The sequence below is a fragment of the Fimicolochytrium jonesii genome (genome assembly GCF_025526975.1).
Source record: "Fimicolochytrium jonesii strain JEL569 chromosome Unknown EV422scaffold_2, whole genome shotgun sequence".
NCBI lineage: Eukaryota > Fungi > Chytridiomycota > Chytridiomycetes > Spizellomycetales > Powellomycetaceae > Fimicolochytrium > Fimicolochytrium jonesii.
This window is the reverse complement of record NW_026515669.1, coordinates 1,848,289-1,867,631: the sequence shown is the minus strand read 5'-3', so window position 1 is coordinate 1,867,631 and position 19,343 is coordinate 1,848,289. Positions and strand designations below refer to the sequence as shown.

The window sequence follows — 19,343 nt, the reverse complement described above, 5'->3', positions numbered from 1 at the left end:
GCAAAACCTGGAAGTATTTCCAAACGAGGAGATTGTCGGCAGCTTGGGAGTCGTCGCTAAGTGCTCTGAAGTGGTGGTAAGCGCCTTCTGAAACAAGCTTCATCTTCTGCTCTCCGTTGGCGTTGAACGATTTCGAAGAAAAGCTGAAGATCCGGAATGGGCTTTTTTTCGTTAATTTGGCAGCCTCCGCTGACCGCATGAATTTGACCGCGCCGTTCTCGACATCCACAAGGATCCAGATCTTGTCGAGCAAGTCCCATTGGACGGGTGGAAAGGCGCTCAGGGGAGCGGTGGCGGTGGATAGCGGCTTCATTGTCCTATCGAAAGCTCTATAGTTCTTCCCTGCGTGTGCTGTGTGCTGCACGTCAACTCTGAGATATGCAGCTGCTTGTAACGTGCTGGACTCGCTGCCAGCCGGTCCCCTCCAGAGTCCCAAAAGGCTCTAGTAAGCGGTGATATCACGTCCTTGTTTCTCAGCGGGCAGCCGTATGCGAAGGGCGAGAAGTATATGTGTAGAGGGTCCTCTTTTGCTAACTTCGGAAAGTCGATGAGCGCAATGATGTCGGGCCAGTGGGAAGTCGGAAGACGCGCAAGAATCCTCTTCAGTCCGCGCAAGTTGAGAAGCTCCCAAAAGCTGAACAAAAGGAACAAACGGCAGAAGGCATCCCCAGTGCCCACCTCCATATCTGGCTGATCTACATAAGACAACCAACACCTGGCCAGTCGGAACACATACGCTGCAGCAATGGCCTCCACATGCAGGTGTCCAACCTTCCTGTCCAAAGCAACCTCAGGTCTGCTGCTTCCGGTAAGAAGTCCTCTTTTTCTCCGCCCGACATTATCTCCCAAAACGCATCTTACTTACCTATTCCTTCTGCAGAGCCTGCGGATACGAGGAAAGAGCGCCGTGCCGACGGCTGGGCTCTCGTCCCACAGTTTGCCGCAGGGGCTACTGAGGACCAGCACTATACATCGTGAAGCATTTGCAGTTCCACGGACCCTTCGCTCCTTACGACCTTTCTCGACAACAATATACCCACGGTCCGCCACAGGAGCACCACCACCACCACCCCCCTCATCCCCCGGGCCAACCGCCCGCGCCGCCACCGCAACCGCCACCCACTTCCCGCAAGGCGCCCACTCCCACTATTCCCACCCCCGCAACCCGCGCCTCGCCGCCCGGCAAGCCCAAGCCCACAACACCCAATCCACTCTTTACTACACCGGCGCCATCATCGTCTTCTTCATCGGCGCCTCCTACGCCGCCGTCCCCCTCTACAAACTCATCTGCACCGACACCGGCCTCGACGGCACGCCCATGGTTTCCCCCGGCCACAAATTCGAGCCAGAGTCCATGATCCCGCTCGCAAACGCCCAGAAACTCAAAATCAAATTCGCGTCCTCGGTCTCAGACCACATGCGATGGTCATTCACACCGGTCTCACCCGAAATCCACGTCGTACCCGGCGAAACCGCCCTCGCGTTCTACACGGCGCATAACCCGACCGAGGAGGATATCGTCGGCATATCGACCTACTCCGTCGTCCCCGCGAAAGCGGCGCAGTATTTCAATAAGATCCAGTGTTTCTGCTTTGAGGAGCAGAAGTTGGAGGCCGGCGAGGAGGTGGATATGCCCGTGTTCTTTTACATTGATCCGGAGTTTGCGTATGATCCGTGGATGAAGGATGTTAAGACCATCACGCTGCATTATACGTTTTTCAGAAGTATGTTTTCTTTGGTTCGATGGGGTGGTGGTTGGTTTCAGGCACTTGCTGACTCGTTCTCTCTCCCACGTGCATTTAGGCAAAGCGCAATAGGTACACCCCAAGTCACATACACCACACCCTACACTCTATTCTGCATCTATGTATCATTAAGGCCTGCATCAGACAAAAGTAACTTGGAATATCGCTAGATGAACGTCTATATACACGCTCTACCGACCGCATCAACGACGTGATCTTCTAGTGTCCATGCCCGTCCCCATCATACTCTTTCGCATGTGCCGTAGTCATAGTACTGGTCCCTGGCCCACTCCCGTCATCGCACCGAATCTCGATAAGCACCTCCTGCAGGCCGTCGACGGCATGCATCAGATTCTCACGCAGGTCATTCGCGATCTGGGTGTGATTTGCACACAATCCAGTTTAGTGATGATGGGCTCACAACGGGGCAAGTGAATATGAATATGGTTGTGTCATTTTTCGTACCTGACTAGCCTCCGAGACCGATGTTGACGGGGTTAGGATGATTTGCATATCCGCTAGAAAACCATAATACATTGATAAGCATCATCTCAGGTGGGAGAAAGGCAAACATCTGTTGCAGGGCACGAACCATAACTGAACGGTCCCGTCTTGCGCACGCGTAGATTGCGGACGGCCGTAATGTGGCCCTGATGGGCGCGGAAGGACTCGAGAGCGGTGTTGATTTGGGTGTAGAGTTCCGGTGGGGCGGCTAGTGGTTCCAAATCACTCAATCGTCAGTGCCATCCACCCCTCACATCATCAGCCCCACGCCTCACTCACCAGCATCCAACAACTCCAACAAAGAAGGCCACCCAGCCTGCACCCCCGCCTTCACAATCATACCTACACACGCATCAGATAAGTATCACCCTCACCGTTCTACGCCCTTCTACCCCATACCCAATACGACATAGATCACCCACCAGAAACAACAACACCCCCCACAGCATCCGCCCACCCAACCCCCATCACACCCCCCGCCACGCCCCCCAACGCCACAAGACTACTCAACGCATCCACACGATGATGCCACGCATTGGCCAACAACACCGAACTGTGCGTTCGTGTGGCGACGGAACGCGTCCAACGGAACATGGCTTCTTTGGAGAGGACGGAGAGGAGCATTATTTGGAGGGCTGCGGTGGGGAGATGATGGGGTGGTGTTGGGGTCGGGGTGGAGGTTGGGGAGATGATGAAGGGAAGAAGCACTTCGTAGGAATGCACGGCGATCCCGGCGCCGGCGGCTACCAGTAACGCCGATACCACCAGCCTGGCAATGATAACACGGAATTAGCGCCACACGGAAAGTGAACGGACAGGGATGCGACGAGTGCGAACTCGTACCCCCCGACAGGCTCCAGTTTGCCGAACCCGTATGGAAACCTTTGTGATGGTGGTGCGCGCGCTTTGCCGTAGGTGAAGAGGGTTACGAAATCACTGTCGGGAAAAGGGCTTCATTTCAGTTTTTGGGTACACCCATAGGCGAACGTTGAGATGGAACGTTACCTGAGCAGATCACTCAACGAGTGCACGGCTTCTGCGATAAGCGACGCAGACTGCCACGCCCTGTAATCGCACCAGATGCAACGTTCACATATGGTTCCCCTATCTTCCGGCCCATGCACCCTAACGCGACTCTCGTTCAACTTACACCCCGCCAACCCCCTTCGCGATCGTCAACCCGACATTGACTCCTATCCCCGCTATCGTCACCCTCGTGCCTAATGCCGAAACTAAAATCTTAGCATCCGTTCGGATCAATTTCCACGAGGTGATGAAATGAAACTGATACCTTCCCGCGTCTCCATCCGCACGCCATGGTGATGGCTATGCGTTCCATGCTGTCTCCGATGTATTCCCAGAGGGGAACTGTCTAGGGGGGTGCGGAGGATGGTTGGGCGGAGGCGAGGATGGGTTGATATTGATAGGGATGGCAGAGAGGAGAGGGAGCGACAGGAGCGTGGGCGGGCTCTGCAGGCTGTGCGGGATAGGAGGAGGTGCGTTTGCAGGGTCATTTTGGGGATAAGTGATTGTGATTGTGGGAACTGTTTGGAGGAGTGCGAAGGATGCCCCCCCCGCGATTATCCGACGCGTTTTCCCTTCATGCGGGCAGGGGAGGTTTCTCCCTCCATCGATCAGGATGCTTTCTCGCTATACATCGACACAACGCCAGACATGCGGTATCCACGGGGATATGGGTTGTTCTACGGTACGGCTTTCCCCACGACATTATCTACAACGCGCACCCGATGGCTGCCCATCTACTCTAACTACAAGTGAAAGGGCTGTAACCCGTACTCCGGAGTCATGTTTGGCCGCCCGACAAGGGGAATAAAGTCTTCCCGATACGCCGTAGGGTCGGACACGTATGGTCACAGGACCTTATGCGACGGTGGTGGTGGTGGTCGTGGTTGTGGTGGTGGTGGTAAAAAATGTGTTGAAGATTTTTTGCGCGTACTACAAGGGTTATTCAATCACCCACATGTTAACACCCAGTGATAGCCCCTGTTGACGACGGAGGGGCGATGTTTCTCCATACCTGCACAAGATTGGTATGCCGCAACACAGCCTGTCTCAGTTCGACTTCCACGGAGGGTAATGCGAGTAGGGAGAGGATGATGTGCAGGTAGGCAAAGATGGTTGCGTCGAGAAATGTTGCTCTGTGTGCGTGGTAAATATGAGAGTGAGTGAGCGTTCGTGGGAGACTGCAAACTTCTCCGCCAAGGGGGAACGTACTTGGATCCACCAAAGAACTGCTGTTCCCCAAGTGACGTGGAGAGTGCGGCGAGCGCCTGCTTTGCCTCACCCAGGATCTGGGCCAACCACCACAATCAGTCCTTCAAGAGCCAAGACGTGACACAAATTCAAGACCACTCCCCAGAACACACCTCATCCTTCTGCAAAACCGTCTTCCTGCTCAACATCCACTCCGTCTTCTCCGATTTGGCAGTCCACGTAAGCACCTTATTCAACGGCCATGGATACAGCGCTTCAAACAGCGGGTACGTGACGGTGTCTCGTATCCGGACGTCGAACCACATTGTGAATAGCTGGGATGCCAGTGAGCCCGCAGGGTAACGACACGTTGAAGATGGAAGAGGTTCAAGCTCTCACGTACCAGCGCAACCTCCAACTTGGCCTCGGCGAGAGAGACGAATGCCCTGCTTTTCGACTTTTCCTCTGCTGTTAATCTCGATTCTAGGTCGCCTGCCTGTAGCGGTTGTGAAGATATCCGCAGTCAGCGTCCTCGCACGGACTCCGGTTCCTCCTTCCCTCCCCACCGGGTGTACCGTTGCTGTGACCTCCTCCACTATCCCCGACCCCGTCAATATCCTCCCGTCCGGTAGTGCGAGGAACGGAAGTCTCCCTGTTTGGAAGACACAGTCAATGCATATAGCTCATGCATAGGTTCAGTAGGACGTCACAGAAAGCCATACCCGACGGGGACATTTCCGGTTCATGGCAATCCCGTGTAATATGTGCATAATTTGAAAACGTCAGAAACGCCTAGAGCTCACAATTCAACGAGTTAGATACACTCATTGACACAAACTACCCGGCATCCACTATACCTGGTATTTGACGCACTCAACATCTGTTGAGGTTACGGCGTGTTTGCTCCGTGGGAAGATGAACAGGACGGGTGAGTTTGCGGCTTCTGCGGGGTTTGCGCTGGTGCGCTTGGAAGCAGGGAAACGGTACAGGGGCAGGGCCCTGTGCAGCGCCCTGAGGGGATTTTCGATTGCCATTGCTGTTATGGTCGTTCTGTCGAGAGACTGGGAATCAGACTGGGAATGTCCTTCCGTTCCGGGTGAAGCTTTTGGCGCGCGTTTCGCGTGAGGTTCCGCACAGAAGAGGACGGGAACGGTGGACATTGGACTCCTTAGAGCTGTACTTGCATATAGTACATACTGATACGAGGAGGACCCCACATGCATAGGCGGCTCCTCTCCCAGCGACCGCCGCCTGCCTCGCGGCTGGGGCCTTGGAGATACCCCGCCTCTGTCGCCATTGTGAGGCGGAGAGCAGCAGCGTCAGTGAGGACCTTCACTTCCAGCACCCTCACTTCACCGACTCCGGCACCGAAATACAAGCTGCTGCCGGTGGACCTCAACATCCCAGTTCTCACAAAGCAGCTGGAGAACCGCCAGATTGCGAAATTGGAGCTGCCTAATGGGATAAAGGGGGTGGTGATCTCCGACAAGGAGTCGCCCGTCACAGGAGCCTCGCTGTCGGTGGAGGCAGGAAGTTGGATGGACGGCATGTTAGTTGCAGGGGATATAATCATGGGGGTTTAGGGTCTCCTCCCTTGCTTGTTCTTACCCATATCTATGCATCTGTAGACACGATGGCACGGCACACTTTACAGAACACATGCTGTTCCTTGGGACCAAAACATATCCCAATGAATACGACTACGAACGATTCATTTATGACCACAATGGTGCCTTGAACGGGTACACAGCATCCGACCACTCCCTCTACTACTTCCAATCCGTGACACCAGATGCCTTCGACGGCGCTCTAGACCGGTTCTCGCGATTCTTCTACGAGCCGCTCTTCAACGAGTCGTGCGTCGATCGCGAGATGAACGCAGTGGACCAGGAGTTCAAGAAGAACATCGAGCAGGACGGATGGCGCGTACTGCATGTGCGAAAAGAACTGGCCGACCCCAAACATCCGTTCGCGGGGTTCAACACGGGGAATCTGGAGACGATGAAGCTGATTGATCAAGATTACTTGAAGGGCTGGTTTCGGAAGAACTACAGTGCGAATCTGATGAACTTTGCACTGCTGGGGAAAGATTCTATCCCGGTGCTTGCAGAAAAGGCAGCCGCGGCATTTAGTCCTATCCCAAATAGCGACGTCCCGATCCTCTCCACCACCAACGGACGCGTGTTCCCAGACTCCCTGCACGGCACCCTGACGTGGGTGGAGCCCATCAAGAACCTACGGGAGCTGACGCTCTCATGGGAGATTCCGTTCAAATACCACGACATGTCGACGAAGCCTGCTAACCTCGCCTCGAAGGTGTTGGGGTACGAAGGGACGAACTCGCTGTTGTCGCTTTTGAGGGCCCATGAGCTTGCGGAGGGGTTGTCGGCTGGGAAAAGCCATCTGGGGGCTGATAACCTGCTGTTTGAGGTGTCCATCTCGTTGACGGAGAAAGGGGTTAGGGAATGGAGGGGAGTGGTTTCTCGCGTTTTTCAGGCCATCAATGCATTGGCGGAGCAACCGTATCCCGAGGTAGGTCGATTCTATTGCGGTCTTGCGATCCGAGTCGCGGCTCAGTCACCCCAGCGCCGTGCTGATCAAGACGTCCCTCATTCGCAGCACCTCTTTGAGGAGGAAAACTACATGCGCAAGATAGGCTACCAATACCAACAACGCAACTCCTCCATCGCAACCCACTTCTGCGGCCTCCTCCGCAAAGAAGGCCTCGAGACCTTCCCCCGCCGCTCCTACTTCATCGACCGCTTCGATCCAGACGCCGCGCGCGCCCTGTTCACCGAGCTGGTCCCCAATAAATGCATGTACACGATAATCGCGCCGCCCAACGCAGAGGTCAAGCTTGATAGGACCGAAAAGTGGATGGGCGCGAAATATGCAAACCGACCGATTGCTGACGAGGTTGCGCGGTGGACGGGGCTGGGACCGGGCACGGAGGTGAAATACCCGAAGCCGAACCCGTATGTGCCGCAGAATCTGAAGATCGTTCCACGCCGTGACGGTCCGCCTGTGATGCTTTCCACGAATGGGGTCGGTGGTCGGGTGTCCTCGACGAAGAGCCACCCGCTTCGGCCACAAATCCGCGCGTACTCGCTGTCGGCACACCCTCCGCCGGCGTCGACCAAGAGGCTGAATGTCGGGATCATTGGTGCTGGGCCGGCTGGCTTTTATACCGCTCAACATCTGCTGAAGAACCTGCCTAATGTGCATGTGGATATGTATGACTCCTTACCCATCCCGTATGGTTTGATTAGATATGGCGTTGCGCCGGATCATTGGGAAGTCAAGGTGAGCGATGAATACAAGATCCCCAACTTCAAGTAAACGTACTCAGAAAACTCCCCTCACATTACAGAACGTTATCCACAAATTTGACCTCCTCTCCCAAGACCCCCGCTTCACCTTCATCGGCAACGTCACCATCGGGCGGGACCTCGACCTAACCGAGCTCAAACCCCGCTATGACGCCCTGCTCTTCTCCTACGGCGCCAGCGAGGACCAAAAACTCTCCCTCCCCAACGAAGACACCATCCCCAACGTCTTCTCCGCGCGCGCGTTCGTCGGGTGGTATAACGGGACACCGGAGTATGCGGATCTGAAACCGGATTTGGTCAGCAGTGATACGGCGGTGGTGGTCGGGCAGGGGAATGTGGCGTTGGATGTGGCGAGGACACTGTTGAGGCCGGTGGAGGAGCTGGCGAAGACGGATATTACGGAGTACGCGTTGGAGGCGCTGAGGGGGAGTCGGGTTAGACATGTGCGGCTTGTGGGTCGACGGGGGCCGTTGCAGGTAGGGGGGTCACGCTTTCTCTGTGCTCACGCGAGATTATGGCGTTCACTGAATATTCAGCCCCGTAGATCGCATTCACGTCAAAAGAGCTCCGAGAAATGATCGCCCTCCCCGACACCAAACTCAACCTCGACGTCGCCCTCCTGGACTCCCACGTCAAAGCCAGCGCCTCCATCATGGACCGCCAACGCCAACGCCTCATGGATCTTCTCCGCAAAGGCGCTACAAAGACCTTCCCGGCCAACAACCCGCCAACAAAATCATGGACGCTCGATTTCCTCCGTAGTCCCGTGGCACTCGAAACGCGAGACGATGGGCAACTGGAAGCAATGATGGTGGAGAGGAATAGGCTGGAGGGGGATTTAGGGGCTCCGAAGGCGGTGGGCACGGGTGAGATGGAAGTGTTGAAGGCGGGGTTGTTGGTGAGGAGCATTGGGTATAGGAGCGCGCCGTTGCCCGGGTTGCCGTTTGATGAAAGGAGGGGACGGGTGCCGAATGTCAGAGGGAGGGTTGTTGATGAGGTGAGTTGGGGGCGCGATATGCATCCCAGGTTGAGAACTCACATGAATAAACAACGAATCGTTTTTAGGACAACACAACACCCTCACCACCCCTCTACGTCGCCGGCTGGGTCAAACGCGGCCCGACAGGCGTCATCGCCGCCACCATGTACGACGCCGTCGAGACCGCCGATACCATCATCGACGACGTGCGGAGCGGCAACATCCCTTCTCTCACCCCCGCCACCTCGAAAACATCCGGCGGTTTTGCATCCGTTAAACCCCTCCTGGACGCACGAGGAATTCAGACGGTGTCGTTTGAGGGGTGGAAGCGGATAGATGATGTTGAGGTGCGAAGAGGAGAAGAGGTGGGGAAGCCGAGGGAGAAGGTTGTTAGGGTGGAGGATATGTTGAGAGTTGCTGGTGTAAGTAGTGTGGGTGGATTAGCGGGTAGTGTGCCGGCATTGCGTAGCTTCTTCTTTTTATCCGGGTGTAACTGCTTCGTCTATTTGATACATATATACTCACACGCACGCACACACGTTTATGTGCAACAGGACAAACCCCTCTCCCCCCAACTCACCAACCCCACCGACCCCGCCGGCAAACTGTACTTCTATCCCGACTCCGAATTCCTCGTCCCGGAATGCCTGCACGCCTTCACACTGAAGACCCCCAAGATCCGTCCGAACAACCCGCGCTCCATCGTCCTCGCCCACCTCTACACCCGCTTCGTCAACGAACGGCTCACCGAGCTCTCCTACGACGCCGCCTCCGCGGGCTTACACTACGACGTCGCCGTCGCACCGGGCGACACGGGCATCGCGGTCTCTGTTGAGGGGTACAGCGAGAAAGCGCAGTTGTTGCTGGAGAGCGTGTTGGGGTGCGTGCGAGAGCCCGGGTTTACGGAGGCGGAGTTTGGGATCTTTAGGGAGAGTGCGAGTAGAGGGTATCGGGATGCGGGGAGGGACGGGCCTGTGAGGCAGGCGATGGAGTGCATGTCGGCAGTGGTTTATGAGGAGTATTGTACTTCTGCTCAGGTGCGGTTGTGTGGTTGGTGGGGCATCCCTTTTTTTTGCTGACCGTCGTGGCTAACTGACAATGAATTTTATGGGCGGCAGCTCGCAGAAGCGGTGGACTCTATAACCCTCGCCGACCTTGAACACTTCTCCCGCACCCTCTTCGACACCCGCTACATCGAAGCTTTCGTCGGCGGCAACGTCACCGAGCACGATGCGCGGCGTTCATGGGACACTTTGCACCGCATGCTCCCCGGCCAGCCATGCGCGCCTTCGGAGGTGTCGCGAACAAAAGTGCGCCCGTTCACGAATACCCGCCCCATGCTGCATGAGATGGCGGTGGATGTGAAGGGGAACGCGGTGGTGTGGGCGTTGAACGTGGGGAGAAAAAGCTATGAGTTGCGGGCGGCGCAGGAGTTGTTGGTGAAGTTGGTCAAGGAGCCGTTTTATACGGAGTTGCGGACTCGGCAGCAGGTACAAGTGTCATGTCCCCCTCTCGCGTCTCAAGTTGGGGTGGGTCCGTGAATTGTCCCCAGTCAAACACTCACACCCTCCCCCCCCCCCCCCCCCCCCCCGCGCACAAAACAGACAGGCTACCTCGTCTCGTCCAGCGGCTTCCAAGCCGCCCACCAACTCTTCCTCCAAGCCGCCATCCAATCCAACACCCACGATCCACGGGACCTCCTCTCCCGCATCGAGCTCTTCACCGAAACGTTCCTCCGCTCCCTCGCCGACGACGCCGCCACCCTCCAACCCCGCTTCGACTCGATCAAAGCCGCGCTGTTGGCACGCCTACGGAGCCCGTACGACACCGCGGCGGGGAAGTTGCGGTTTATGCAGCATCTGGCGTTTGACGAGAACGAGATGGATGGGGATGATGACGACGACCAGCCGCATTTCGATGCGATTGAACGACGCAGGAGGGCATTGGAGGCGTACGATCTCCCGACGCTGAGGGCGCGGGCGGTGGAGATGCTGGGGGACGGGAACAATGGACATCCGAGACGGGTGGCGGTGCTTGCGACCGGGAATGGAGAGGAGAATGTGAAACGGGCGTATGTGAGGGTGGGGTTGGAGGAGATGAAGAGGAGGGAGGGATGATGGGTGGGCGTTTTTCGGTAGATGTAGATTACGACGTGTTGCGAGGGGTGGTGGGATGTAAGTAGGTTATATGTAGATATTGGGATTCACGTAGGGTATATAGATGTTTTGCCCGTTCGACGGGATGGAGCCGATGGGTTGTTCTGACTGCAAATCTCAAACCATTTGTTTTGTCCTAGCAGTGACAACTTCTACATGCATATTCGAACGGTGTGGTGCGCTGGTGCGGCGTGAAACTGGGGATATGGGACTTGCAAATGCAGGCGGGGGTTCGTTCGAGTGGAAAGCCTCAGTTTGAAGAACTGATTGCCGCGGCCGTTTACCATCCGTCCACGGGGCTGGAACCCTTTTCACCTTTTCATGTTGGCATGTGGTGACAGCACTCGGTATGTATGTATGTGGGCAGCAACGTGAGACGTGCATTTTGCTCCGGTCGAAGATTTGGCGGATCTCAGTGCTGGGCGTAGAGCTTCCCCACGGGAAGGCGATCGCTTGCTTGCGACGCACATGCATCCGGATAAGATGGCCTTTGGGCGCGCTCATGGTCCGGCATCAACAACAAAAAAACCATCGCGCACTTGCCGTCTAGTCGCGGTCCGTCTTGTTTTTTTCTTCGGCCTGAGCATCCTCCCCTCGTGCTATCTTCCGCTTACGGACAGATGTCCTACGTGCGTTGCGTCGTCGGACTCCTGAATGAAGAAAGAGGAGTGGGGTAAAGAAACGTTTGTATCTACAACATTTTGGCAGTTGAGCGTTGCATCCGGGGCGGTCGCCGTTTTCTTTTCGGTTGGGGCGTCCTGCGGCAATTTTTTCCTGACCATATTCTCTCGCGACGTATCGATGCTCCGAGGCCGCCTGCGTGGGGTTGGGATCAAGCTGCAGAATTGTGGTAGACTCTATGTTGGATATGCAGATCATGCGCGGAATCCACGGAGGCGAATCGAAATGCACACTCTCACACGGTGGATGTTCACATGTAACATGGCACTCGTCTGTGTCGGCACGCCCACCAAACTCGCTCCCATCCGTCCGTCTCCAATGTGCGGTCTACCACGGGCCTCTGTTTTCTCCAGCACGTTTCCCTCTCAGCCCCGAGCCTCGTGCGTTCTGCCGCTATGATTGTCCTGCGCTTTAGAGTCGTTGAGCTCCTTGATGGAAACGAGGCGTGCGCGCGGAAGTTGAGCGATGCATCCGGGGCGTTCGCCGGTGCTTTGCGGCGTTGGGCGTCCTGCAGTGACTTTTCCACGGATCTCCATTTGCCTGCTCGATCTCGAGGGCGTGTTGAGTTCACACCTGTGGCATGATAGCGGAGAGTCTGTCGGTGAGAGACGACTTCAAGCTGTGCACGGATCGGCATATGATTCTGGATCTTCCAAAAAGAGGATTTACGCCCGCAAGCCTCGGCACGAAGCCTCCGAGGTTGTTTGTTGGTTGTTTGTATATTTGATTGGGGGTTGACGCCCACCGCCCGCGAGTCCGTGGGTGTTTGTTGTTGTCGGAGATGGCTCCATGCCACAACGCGATTGTTGACTGCGCAAAGTGTCGAATTCCCCAGATATCGATCGCAATGGGCAGCGCAAGGATAAATTAAATTCTTGGGGAGCCAGTCGGCCCGCGGGTGCTCTTCACATGCCTTGGATTCCGCATGTCATGGCAATGATGGCATATGCTGCTTCCAGTCATCGATCGGTGGGTCTGTTCAGAATTGAAACCCCGACAATGACGAGTGCTGTCCTTACGAAAATGGTGTCCGAGATTCGTCCGAGACGTACCTTGTCAACTTGCAGTCACTTAACTGTCCATTGACTCCCATGGATTTGAACATGAAGCCTGTGGGGAAGTGAGTGGGAGCAGAGACGGACCCGCGGCTAGTGCTATGTATCGATAGTAGTAACACGCAAACGCCTCCGAGTCGCTCGCGAGTTTTTTTCCACTCGCAAAACGGCTCTTCCACGCGTCCTCGCTGCATGCCCAGGGCTTATGTATGTATGTTTTGCCGGGTACGGATAACCATTTCAAGTCTGGCAAAACTCCGTCATACCCGTCTCCCGCTCACTCGGCTGAGTCGGCTCCCGCTCGCTGCCTGCAAAAAGTGTCCAGCGGATAAGGTGCGGCGCCTGCCACTCGGTAAGGCTTTCGCAAACAAGGAATGCTTTGACCAGCCGGATTCCCGGACACGCATGCAACGCAGCGCGGGTGCGTCGATCGAGGGCGGTGCCTTCAACCCTCCTCACCGCTCTCGGACGCCGAACTTTCTGCAAAGAGCGTAAACTTCCAATTGACGTGCTTGCCACGGGATGCAGGGATATTCCCCCTTAGTACGCCCCCTCCCCCCACAACACTGAAAGAAATCTAAGCGTGCTCCAACACGCGAATAGAGTACCGTGGGCCTCGATGAGAAATCAGGGAAGCAAGGCGGCGTTCCTTATGAGATGCTGCACCCGGATAGGGCCATTTTCGACGAGTATAAAGTCCACGCCCCGTTTCGTGGCCGCCTCCCTGTTCCAAAGAAAGTGTTCATTCATTCCCATCGTTCGTTCCGATACCCAACCCAAACACCGTTCGCTCACTCTTCTAACCTCACTCGATCTCGAGTGCTGGCCTATCAAATATTCGTTGGGTTGTCATACCCTCAGATCTTGCAACAGCCCCTTTCATTCGCTTACATATACCGATCTCGATCTCGGGCATTGAGAACATCGAGCGCTTTTCATACCAGGTTTCTGTTGGCAAATAAGTACAGATGTCTGCAAACAACCGCAGCTCTGTCAATCTGGTCGTGACCGACAATGTCGGCGCGCCGGTCTGGAGGGGGAGTGTTCCAACGACAGGTATGTTTCGACGTCAATGTCATCTACAAGGAGCCCGCCCAGACAGACTCGCAGCGATCCCGTTCCTGGATATTCATGCTCATCCGCGTTTTTGCCCCCTGCCCCCACACAGACTCCGGAACCCACAACTCTGGCGACATCGTCGTTCCCAGCGAAGTCGAAGACGAAGCCGACGCCGCCGCCCGCATCCGCCAAGCCAACCGCGCAACGCTCTTCGGTGAAGCTCTCACAACCCCCCTCTACATCCGCGACGCCAACGGCAACGTCATCAGCGTCAACGAACTCGACCGCGACCTCGAATCCGATGACGACGATCATCACGACATCCACGACCCGTCCACCCCAACGGCAGCCAACACCGCCGCCAACGCCGCGGTCGTCGACGTCGACTACGCTAATAGCGACGACGACGACCGCAAATCGCGGAAAGGACCCTTGAACCAACTCACCCGCGCCGTCAGCACCGCGACCCGGCGCTCATCCAAAAAATCCCTCCTCATCCCCAGACAAAAGGGCGTGGATCCCACAAAGGATAACTTTGACCTGCAGACCTTCCTCGCCACCCGCGTGCAGGTCGCGGGAGATGCGGGGTTCAAGGTCCCCACCGTCATGGTCACGTACAAGAACCTCGCCGTGTTCGGAAACCGCATCACCCGCCCGCACATCGAGACCGTCGGCGCCAAGATCTTCAACATCTTCAACCCCGTGCCGCTTGTGGAGGGGATCGTGCGCGGTGTGACCAAGACGCAGAAACCCAAGCCGCCCGCAAGACAGATCTTGATGCCCATGTCCGGGTTCATCAAGCCGGGGGAGATGACGCTGGTGCTTGGACGACCGGGCGCGGGGTGCTCGACGTTGCTGAGGTCGTTGGCGAATGTGACGGAGGGGCTGTCGAAGGTGGAGGGGGATGTGCGGTACAACGGCATTGACCGGGTGACCTTCAAGAAGAACTACAGTTCTTATATCGCTTATAGTCCTGAGGATGGTAAGCGTCGGTTTATATCATCAGTTCGGGGCGCTTCACTTTTCGTTCTTTTTGGGTTGCTTACCGTATTTTCTCTCTTTCATCTGCCAGACCCGCACTACAGCCCCCTCACAGTCCGCCAAACGCTCCGTTTCGTCCTCGAATGCCGCGTCGGCGGCGCGATCGACACAACCCGCCGGCAACGCATCGAGACCCACATCGAGGTGCTCCTCCGCGTGTTTGGCCTCCGAAACTGCGGCGACACGAAAGTCGGCGACGAAAACATCCGCGGTTGTTCGGGTGGTGAGAAGAAACGGGTGTCGATTGCCGAACAGATCTGTGCTGCGGCTAGTATTGGGTTCTGGGACGGGAGTACCAAGGGACTGGATTCGTCGAGTGCCTTGGATTTCGTGCGGGCGTTGAGGACTGCGACCGATATTTCGCAGACTGCCAATGGTGAGTTCCTGATGAGTTTCTTACATGTGTTGACGCCTTCGATGTGCTCATGCACCCAACCCTTTGTTCCCAGTGTTGAGTTTATACCAAGCCAGTCAGGACATCTACGACCTCTTCGACCGCGTTCTCCTCGTCAGCGGCGGCCACTGCATCTACTTTGGCCCCGCCAAGGACGCCAAAGCCTACTTCGAGTCCCTCGGGTTCTACTGCCCCAAGCGCAAAGTGATGCCCGACTTCCTGACGGGTATCACGGAGCCCAACGAGCGCGACGTGCGAAAAGGCTGGACGGGCGCACTCCCCAACAGCGACGAGGAGTTTGAGCAAGCGTACCTCAAGTCGCAGGTGTACAAGGACATGTGCGCGGAGCGCGACGAGATCGACGCGCAGATCGAGCAGGAGAAGCGCAAGGAGACCTTCGGGACGCAGGTAACGGAGAACAAGAAGGCGTTGGGCCGGTTCGATCTGCTCAAGACGCAGTACACGACCTCGCTCTCGCAGCAGTTCAAGGCGGCGCTGAAGCGCGAGGTCGAGCTGCAGAAGGGGAACGTGGCGCTTATCGGCAGGTTGGTGTTTGACACCGTCATGGCCATCATCGTCGGATCCGCGTTCTTCCAACTGGACCCGACACCCAGTGGCTCGTTCTCCCGTGGTGGTGCCATCTTCTTCGGTGTGCTGTACAACTGTTTCGGCGCCCTTGCGTCCGTGCCGCTGGTCATCCAGGGCCGTGCTGTCGCGTCCAAACACAAGAGTTACATGCTCTACCGCACCTACATCGCCCCCTTCGTCATGCAGGTCGCCGACATGCCCGTGTCGCTCGGGATGTGTATCGTCTGGTCCTGCATCAACTACTGGATGGTCGGGCTCAAACCCACCGCCGGCGCCTTCTTCACCTACATCATCTTCCTGTTCGCCACCAACCAGGCGTTCGGCGGGTTGGTCCGCATCATCTCTCTCTCTGCGCCGGACATCGAGGTCGCCAACCAAGTCAACTCGGTGTTCCTGCTGCTGTTCATCCTCTACACCGGCTACACCATCCCGTACATCTCGATGAAACCGTGGCTCAAGTGGGTCTTCTGGCTCAACCCGCTCAGCTACGGAATCAAGTCGCTGCTCGAGAACGAGTTCGAGGGGTTCCAGATCGACTGCTCCTCCCAGTTCATGCCCATGTACCCCAACGCCCCCGCGGCCAACAAGGCCTGTGTCGGCGTGAAAGGCGGGCAGCCCGGCCAAGACCACGTCGACGGGTTCGACTACCTGCGCGCCACCTACGGCATCGCGTCGTACAACAAGTGGTGGAACATTGCGATCCTGATGGGATTCTGGCTCGTCATCTGTATGGGGATGATGTTCGCTGCCAAATTCATCGATTTCAGCCCGCAGCGGTACTCCATCAACGCGTGGAAGAAGCACAAATCCCTCGAGTGCCGCGGTGGCGACCGGCGCACACGCCGCGCCGAGAACGATCCGGGACACCAGGAGATGAGCCAACGGAAAGTGGATGTAGAGGACGGCGGGTCACCGGGTTCCGTGACCAGCGGCGTGACGACGACCAACAACCACGATGCGCAGAACCACCCCGGAATGGGCGGGATCACGCTCAGCAAAGCCGAGGATTTCAGTTGGAAGCATATCGACTACACCGTGCAGGTCAAGGGCGGACCCAAGCAGCTCCTCGCCGACGTCTCCGGTTACGTGCGGTCGGGACAACTCACGGCGCTGATGGGCTCGTCCGGTGCCGGCAAGACCACGCTGATCGACTCGGTGTCGCAGCGTAAGACGATGGGCAAACTCTCTGGCCAGATTTACGTCGGCAAGAACCCGCAAGGCCCCGATTTCAAGAACATTACTGCGTATTGCGAGCAGATGGACGTGCATAATGGTTGGTGTACCGTCCGTGAGGCGTTGCAGTTCTCGGCGCGCTTAAGACAGCCGGCTGAGATCCCGATGCATGAGAAGGACGCGTATGTGGAGAACATTATGCAGATTTTGGAACTTGAGCCGCTCGCTGATGCGTTGATTGGCGAAGTTGGTGGAAGCGTTGGAATCAGTCAAGAGGTATGCACACACTTCATCGTTGATAATTGGTTTATTGATCGTATACTAAGTCTGTGTTCTCTACGAATCTATCTAGCAACGCAAGCGTCTCACCATCGGCGTCGAGCTCTGCTCCCGCCCCCGGGTATTGCTCCTCGACGAGCCCACATCGGGTCTCGACTCGCAAGCCGCCTTCAACATCATGCGCCTTCTTCGCAACCTCGCCGACAACGGGCAAGCCATCCTCTGCACCATCCACCAGCCCTCCGCGGTCCTCTTCGAGAAATTCGACGCCCTCCTCCTCCTCGCCCGCGGCGGCCGCACCGTCTACTTCGGCGAGCTCGGCCCCGACTGCGAAACGCTCCGCCACTACTTCGAAGGCCACGGCGCGCCCCCGTGCCCGCCCACCGCCAACGTCGCCGAATATATGCTGGACGTCATTGGCGCGGGCACCGCCGTGCGCGAAGGGCTCAAGGACTGGCCGGCGTTGTGGAAGCAGAGCCCGGAATTCACCCGTCGGCAGGAAGAGATCGACGCGATCCGCGGGGTCGGCGACTCGGCCGCGCAGGACGTCTCTGTCGCGCAAAAGAAGGCGGCGTCGGGTACCCGGCAGTTCAACGTCCCTTTCGGCACGCAGCTGAGCCTTGTGTGGAAACGCATGCTGCTGTCGTACTGGCGCAACCCGTCCTACAACTTTGGTCGGATCATCTCGCAGATTCTGTGTGCCCTGCTCATTGGGTTCTCGTACTACCAGCTTGAAAACACCGCGACCGATCTGCAGAACAAGGTGTTTGCGATCTTCATGGCGATGACCATCGGCGCGCTGTTGATCAACTTGGTCCAGCCCAACTACATCAAGAACAGGAGCTGGTTCACGCGGGAGTCGGCCGCTGGGTTCTATGACTGGAAGGCCTTCTCGCTGTCGATCGCGACCGCCGAGTGGCCGTTCGCTTTGGTCGCCGCTACCTGTTTCTTCGTCATCTTCTACTACATCGTTGGGGTATGTAAATCCGCTCTTCCTTGCGAGTCTGCTTCCCTTCCTTTCCATGAAAACTCATCATCCCCTCCCACTCTTTCCCCTCACCAGCTCAACAGTGGCTCCGACCGCGCAGGCTTCTTCTGGCTTATCTTTGTCATCTTCCACTTCTTCGCCATCTCCCTCGGGCAGATGATCGCCTCCGTGTCGCCCACGGTGCAGTTCGCCGCGATCCTCAACCCGATCTTCATGTCGATGCAGATGCTCTTCTGCGGTGTCACGATCACCTACCTCGCCATGCCCGTCTTCTGGCGCAGCTGGCTGTACTGGATCGACCCGTTCCACTACTTCGTGGAGGGCATCATCGGCAACGAGCTCGGCGGGGTGCGGACGATCTGCGCGGGCGGCGACGTCGCGACCATCATCCCGCCCGCGGGGCAGACGTGTGGGCAGTACTTTGCGCCGTGGTTCGCGAACGGCGGGCCGGGGCAGCTGGTCAGTGAGGCGGCGACGGATGCGTGCGGGTTCTGCGCGATCAAGTACGGGGACGATTTCACGGATCAGCTGTCGTGGAGCTTTGACCACCGGTGGAGGAATCTCGGCATCTTGGTGGGGTTCTGGATGTTCAATTTGGTGGTGTTGAACTTCTTGGTTAGGACTTATAAGACCGGTCGTTAGAGATGGAACCCACCCACTCCACATCATTTTTCATTCCCCCACCCCCCCTAATTCTGCATTTCTTGGGACTTCGCTTCTCTTCTTCTTGATTATCCATTTCACTTGTCGTTTGGACATATATTGGGCTGTATGCACTTTTAATACTATTCGTTTCCATGCAATCTGTGTTCGTTTCATGAGCTTCAAGCGGGTTGGGAGACCTCTTCCATTCACATGTAGAAGGCAACATCTTCGATGGGCCAAAGGGGTCCAACGACACGAAAAGCAAAAGCGAGGGATTCGAGGAATGAGGGCGCACTGTTACAGAACCGGTACCAAAGCGTGTTGATAGGATCACTTGAAAATTAAATACCACTCCTGTTGGGAAGCGAGGGACACCGCAAGCTAGGTGCATGCCACCCACTGTCCGTCCGCCAGCTCCAAGAGCCATATCCAGAATGTTTTTAAATCTGCTCCCACTCCTCTTCGATGAAAAGAAAGCCGTCCGTCTATAATAATGTACAAAAATGTCCCTGC

At 56.7% G+C, this 19,343-nt stretch overlaps 6 protein-coding genes across 6 annotated transcripts; 4 read left to right on the top strand and 2 right to left on the bottom strand.

Moving 5' to 3' along the window:
* Nucleotides 1–592: 592 nt before the first annotated feature.
* Nucleotides 593–2,316, top strand: EV422DRAFT_157683 (cytochrome c oxidase assembly protein CtaG/Cox11-domain-containing protein). The gene is made up of 3 exons (XM_053064942.1): nt 593–808; nt 881–1,724; nt 1,804–2,316. The coding sequence occupies exons 1-3, from the start codon at nt 746–748 to the stop codon at nt 1,815–1,817; spliced, it is 921 nt and encodes a 306-aa protein (XP_052929669.1). The 5' UTR covers nt 593–745; the 3' UTR covers nt 1,818–2,316.
* EV422DRAFT_601107 (cation diffusion facilitator family) lies at nt 1,940–4,223 on the bottom strand. The gene is made up of 9 exons (XM_053073694.1): nt 3,541–4,223; nt 3,400–3,469; nt 3,255–3,314; nt 3,093–3,185; nt 2,672–3,018; nt 2,529–2,591; nt 2,338–2,457; nt 2,211–2,263; nt 1,940–2,120 (listed from the first exon to the last, which is right to left on the bottom strand). Exons 1-9 carry the CDS (start codon nt 3,761–3,763, stop codon nt 1,965–1,967), a joined length of 1,185 nt encoding a protein of 394 aa, XP_052929668.1. The 5' UTR covers nt 3,764–4,223; the 3' UTR covers nt 1,940–1,964.
* EV422DRAFT_515708 (uncharacterized protein) lies at nt 3,787–5,553 on the bottom strand. The gene is made up of 8 exons (XM_053069338.1): nt 5,321–5,553; nt 5,186–5,255; nt 5,039–5,115; nt 4,867–4,959; nt 4,637–4,798; nt 4,485–4,561; nt 4,288–4,408; nt 3,787–4,205 (listed from the first exon to the last, which is right to left on the bottom strand). The coding sequence occupies exons 1-8, from the start codon at nt 5,495–5,497 to the stop codon at nt 4,131–4,133; spliced, it is 852 nt and encodes a 283-aa protein (XP_052929667.1). The 5' UTR covers nt 5,498–5,553; the 3' UTR covers nt 3,787–4,130.
* Nucleotides 5,554–5,584: 31 nt separating this feature from the next.
* Nucleotides 5,585–10,329, top strand: EV422DRAFT_515705 (uncharacterized protein). The gene is made up of 7 exons (XM_053069337.1): nt 5,585–6,012; nt 6,092–6,995; nt 7,083–7,766; nt 7,834–8,268; nt 8,337–8,789; nt 8,858–9,193; nt 9,326–10,329. Exons 1-7 carry the CDS (start codon nt 5,681–5,683, stop codon nt 9,848–9,850), a joined length of 3,669 nt encoding a protein of 1,222 aa, XP_052929666.1. The 5' UTR covers nt 5,585–5,680; the 3' UTR covers nt 9,851–10,329.
* Nucleotides 9,775–11,063, top strand: EV422DRAFT_157520 (uncharacterized protein). Its single transcript, XM_053064941.1, has 3 exons — nt 9,775–9,808; nt 9,900–10,261; nt 10,376–11,063. Exons 2-3 carry the CDS (start codon nt 10,034–10,036, stop codon nt 10,886–10,888), a joined length of 741 nt encoding a protein of 246 aa, XP_052929665.1. The 5' UTR covers nt 9,775–9,808; nt 9,900–10,033; the 3' UTR covers nt 10,889–11,063.
* A 2,304-nt stretch (nt 11,064–13,367) lies between these two features.
* EV422DRAFT_157415 (ABC-2 type transporter-domain-containing protein) lies at nt 13,368–19,015 on the top strand. The gene is made up of 6 exons (XM_053064940.1): nt 13,368–13,719; nt 13,832–14,704; nt 14,795–15,139; nt 15,213–17,194; nt 17,271–18,173; nt 18,261–19,015. The coding sequence occupies exons 1-6, from the start codon at nt 13,632–13,634 to the stop codon at nt 18,825–18,827; spliced, it is 4,758 nt and encodes a 1,585-aa protein (XP_052929664.1). The 5' UTR covers nt 13,368–13,631; the 3' UTR covers nt 18,828–19,015.
* Nucleotides 19,016–19,343: the final 328 nt, after the last annotated feature.

Bases quoted from the DNA above. Each gene is read 5' to 3' on its own strand.
- EV422DRAFT_157520 (XM_053064941.1), top strand. From the start codon at position 10,034: ATGCTCCCCGGCCAGCCATGCGCGCCTTCGGAGGTGTCGCGAACAAAA. The intron at 10,262-10,375 runs GTACAAGTGTCA...CGCACAAAACAG, and splicing joins AGTTGCGGACTCGGCAGCAG to ACAGGCTACCTCGTCTCGTC.
- EV422DRAFT_157415 (XM_053064940.1), top strand. From the start codon at position 13,632: ATGTCTGCAAACAACCGCAGCTCTGTCAATCTGGTCGTGACCGACAAT. The intron at 13,720-13,831 runs GTATGTTTCGAC...GCCCCCACACAG, and splicing joins GGGGAGTGTTCCAACGACAG to ACTCCGGAACCCACAACTCT. The intron at 18,174-18,260 runs GTATGTAAATCC...TCCCCTCACCAG, and splicing joins TCTTCTACTACATCGTTGGG to CTCAACAGTGGCTCCGACCG.
- EV422DRAFT_515705 (XM_053069337.1), top strand. From the start codon at position 5,681: ATGCATAGGCGGCTCCTCTCCCAGCGACCGCCGCCTGCCTCGCGGCTG. The intron at 8,790-8,857 runs GTGAGTTGGGGG...AATCGTTTTTAG, and splicing joins GAGGGAGGGTTGTTGATGAG to GACAACACAACACCCTCACC. The intron at 9,194-9,325 runs GTAAGTAGTGTG...TATGTGCAACAG, and splicing joins ATATGTTGAGAGTTGCTGGT to GACAAACCCCTCTCCCCCCA.
- EV422DRAFT_515708 (XM_053069338.1), bottom strand. From the start codon at position 5,497: ATGGCAATCGAAAATCCCCTCAGGGCGCTGCACAGGGCCCTGCCCCTG. The intron at 4,799-4,866 runs GTACGTGAGAGC...CTGGCATCCCAG, and splicing joins CCAAGTTGGAGGTTGCGCTG to CTATTCACAATGTGGTTCGA. The intron at 4,409-4,484 runs GTACGTTCCCCC...CCACGCACACAG, and splicing joins CAGTTCTTTGGTGGATCCAA to AGCAACATTTCTCGACGCAA.
- EV422DRAFT_157683 (XM_053064942.1), top strand. From the start codon at position 746: ATGGCCTCCACATGCAGGTGTCCAACCTTCCTGTCCAAAGCAACCTCA. The intron at 809-880 runs GTAAGAAGTCCT...TTCCTTCTGCAG, and splicing joins CCTCAGGTCTGCTGCTTCCG to AGCCTGCGGATACGAGGAAA.
- EV422DRAFT_601107 (XM_053073694.1), bottom strand. From the start codon at position 3,763: ATGACCCTGCAAACGCACCTCCTCCTATCCCGCACAGCCTGCAGAGCC. The intron at 2,458-2,528 runs GTGAGTGAGGCG...TGGAACCACTAG, and splicing joins GTTGGAGTTGTTGGATGCTG to CCGCCCCACCGGAACTCTAC. The intron at 2,121-2,210 runs GTACGAAAAATG...AATCACACCCAG, and splicing joins CGGTCTCGGAGGCTAGTCAG to ATCGCGAATGACCTGCGTGA.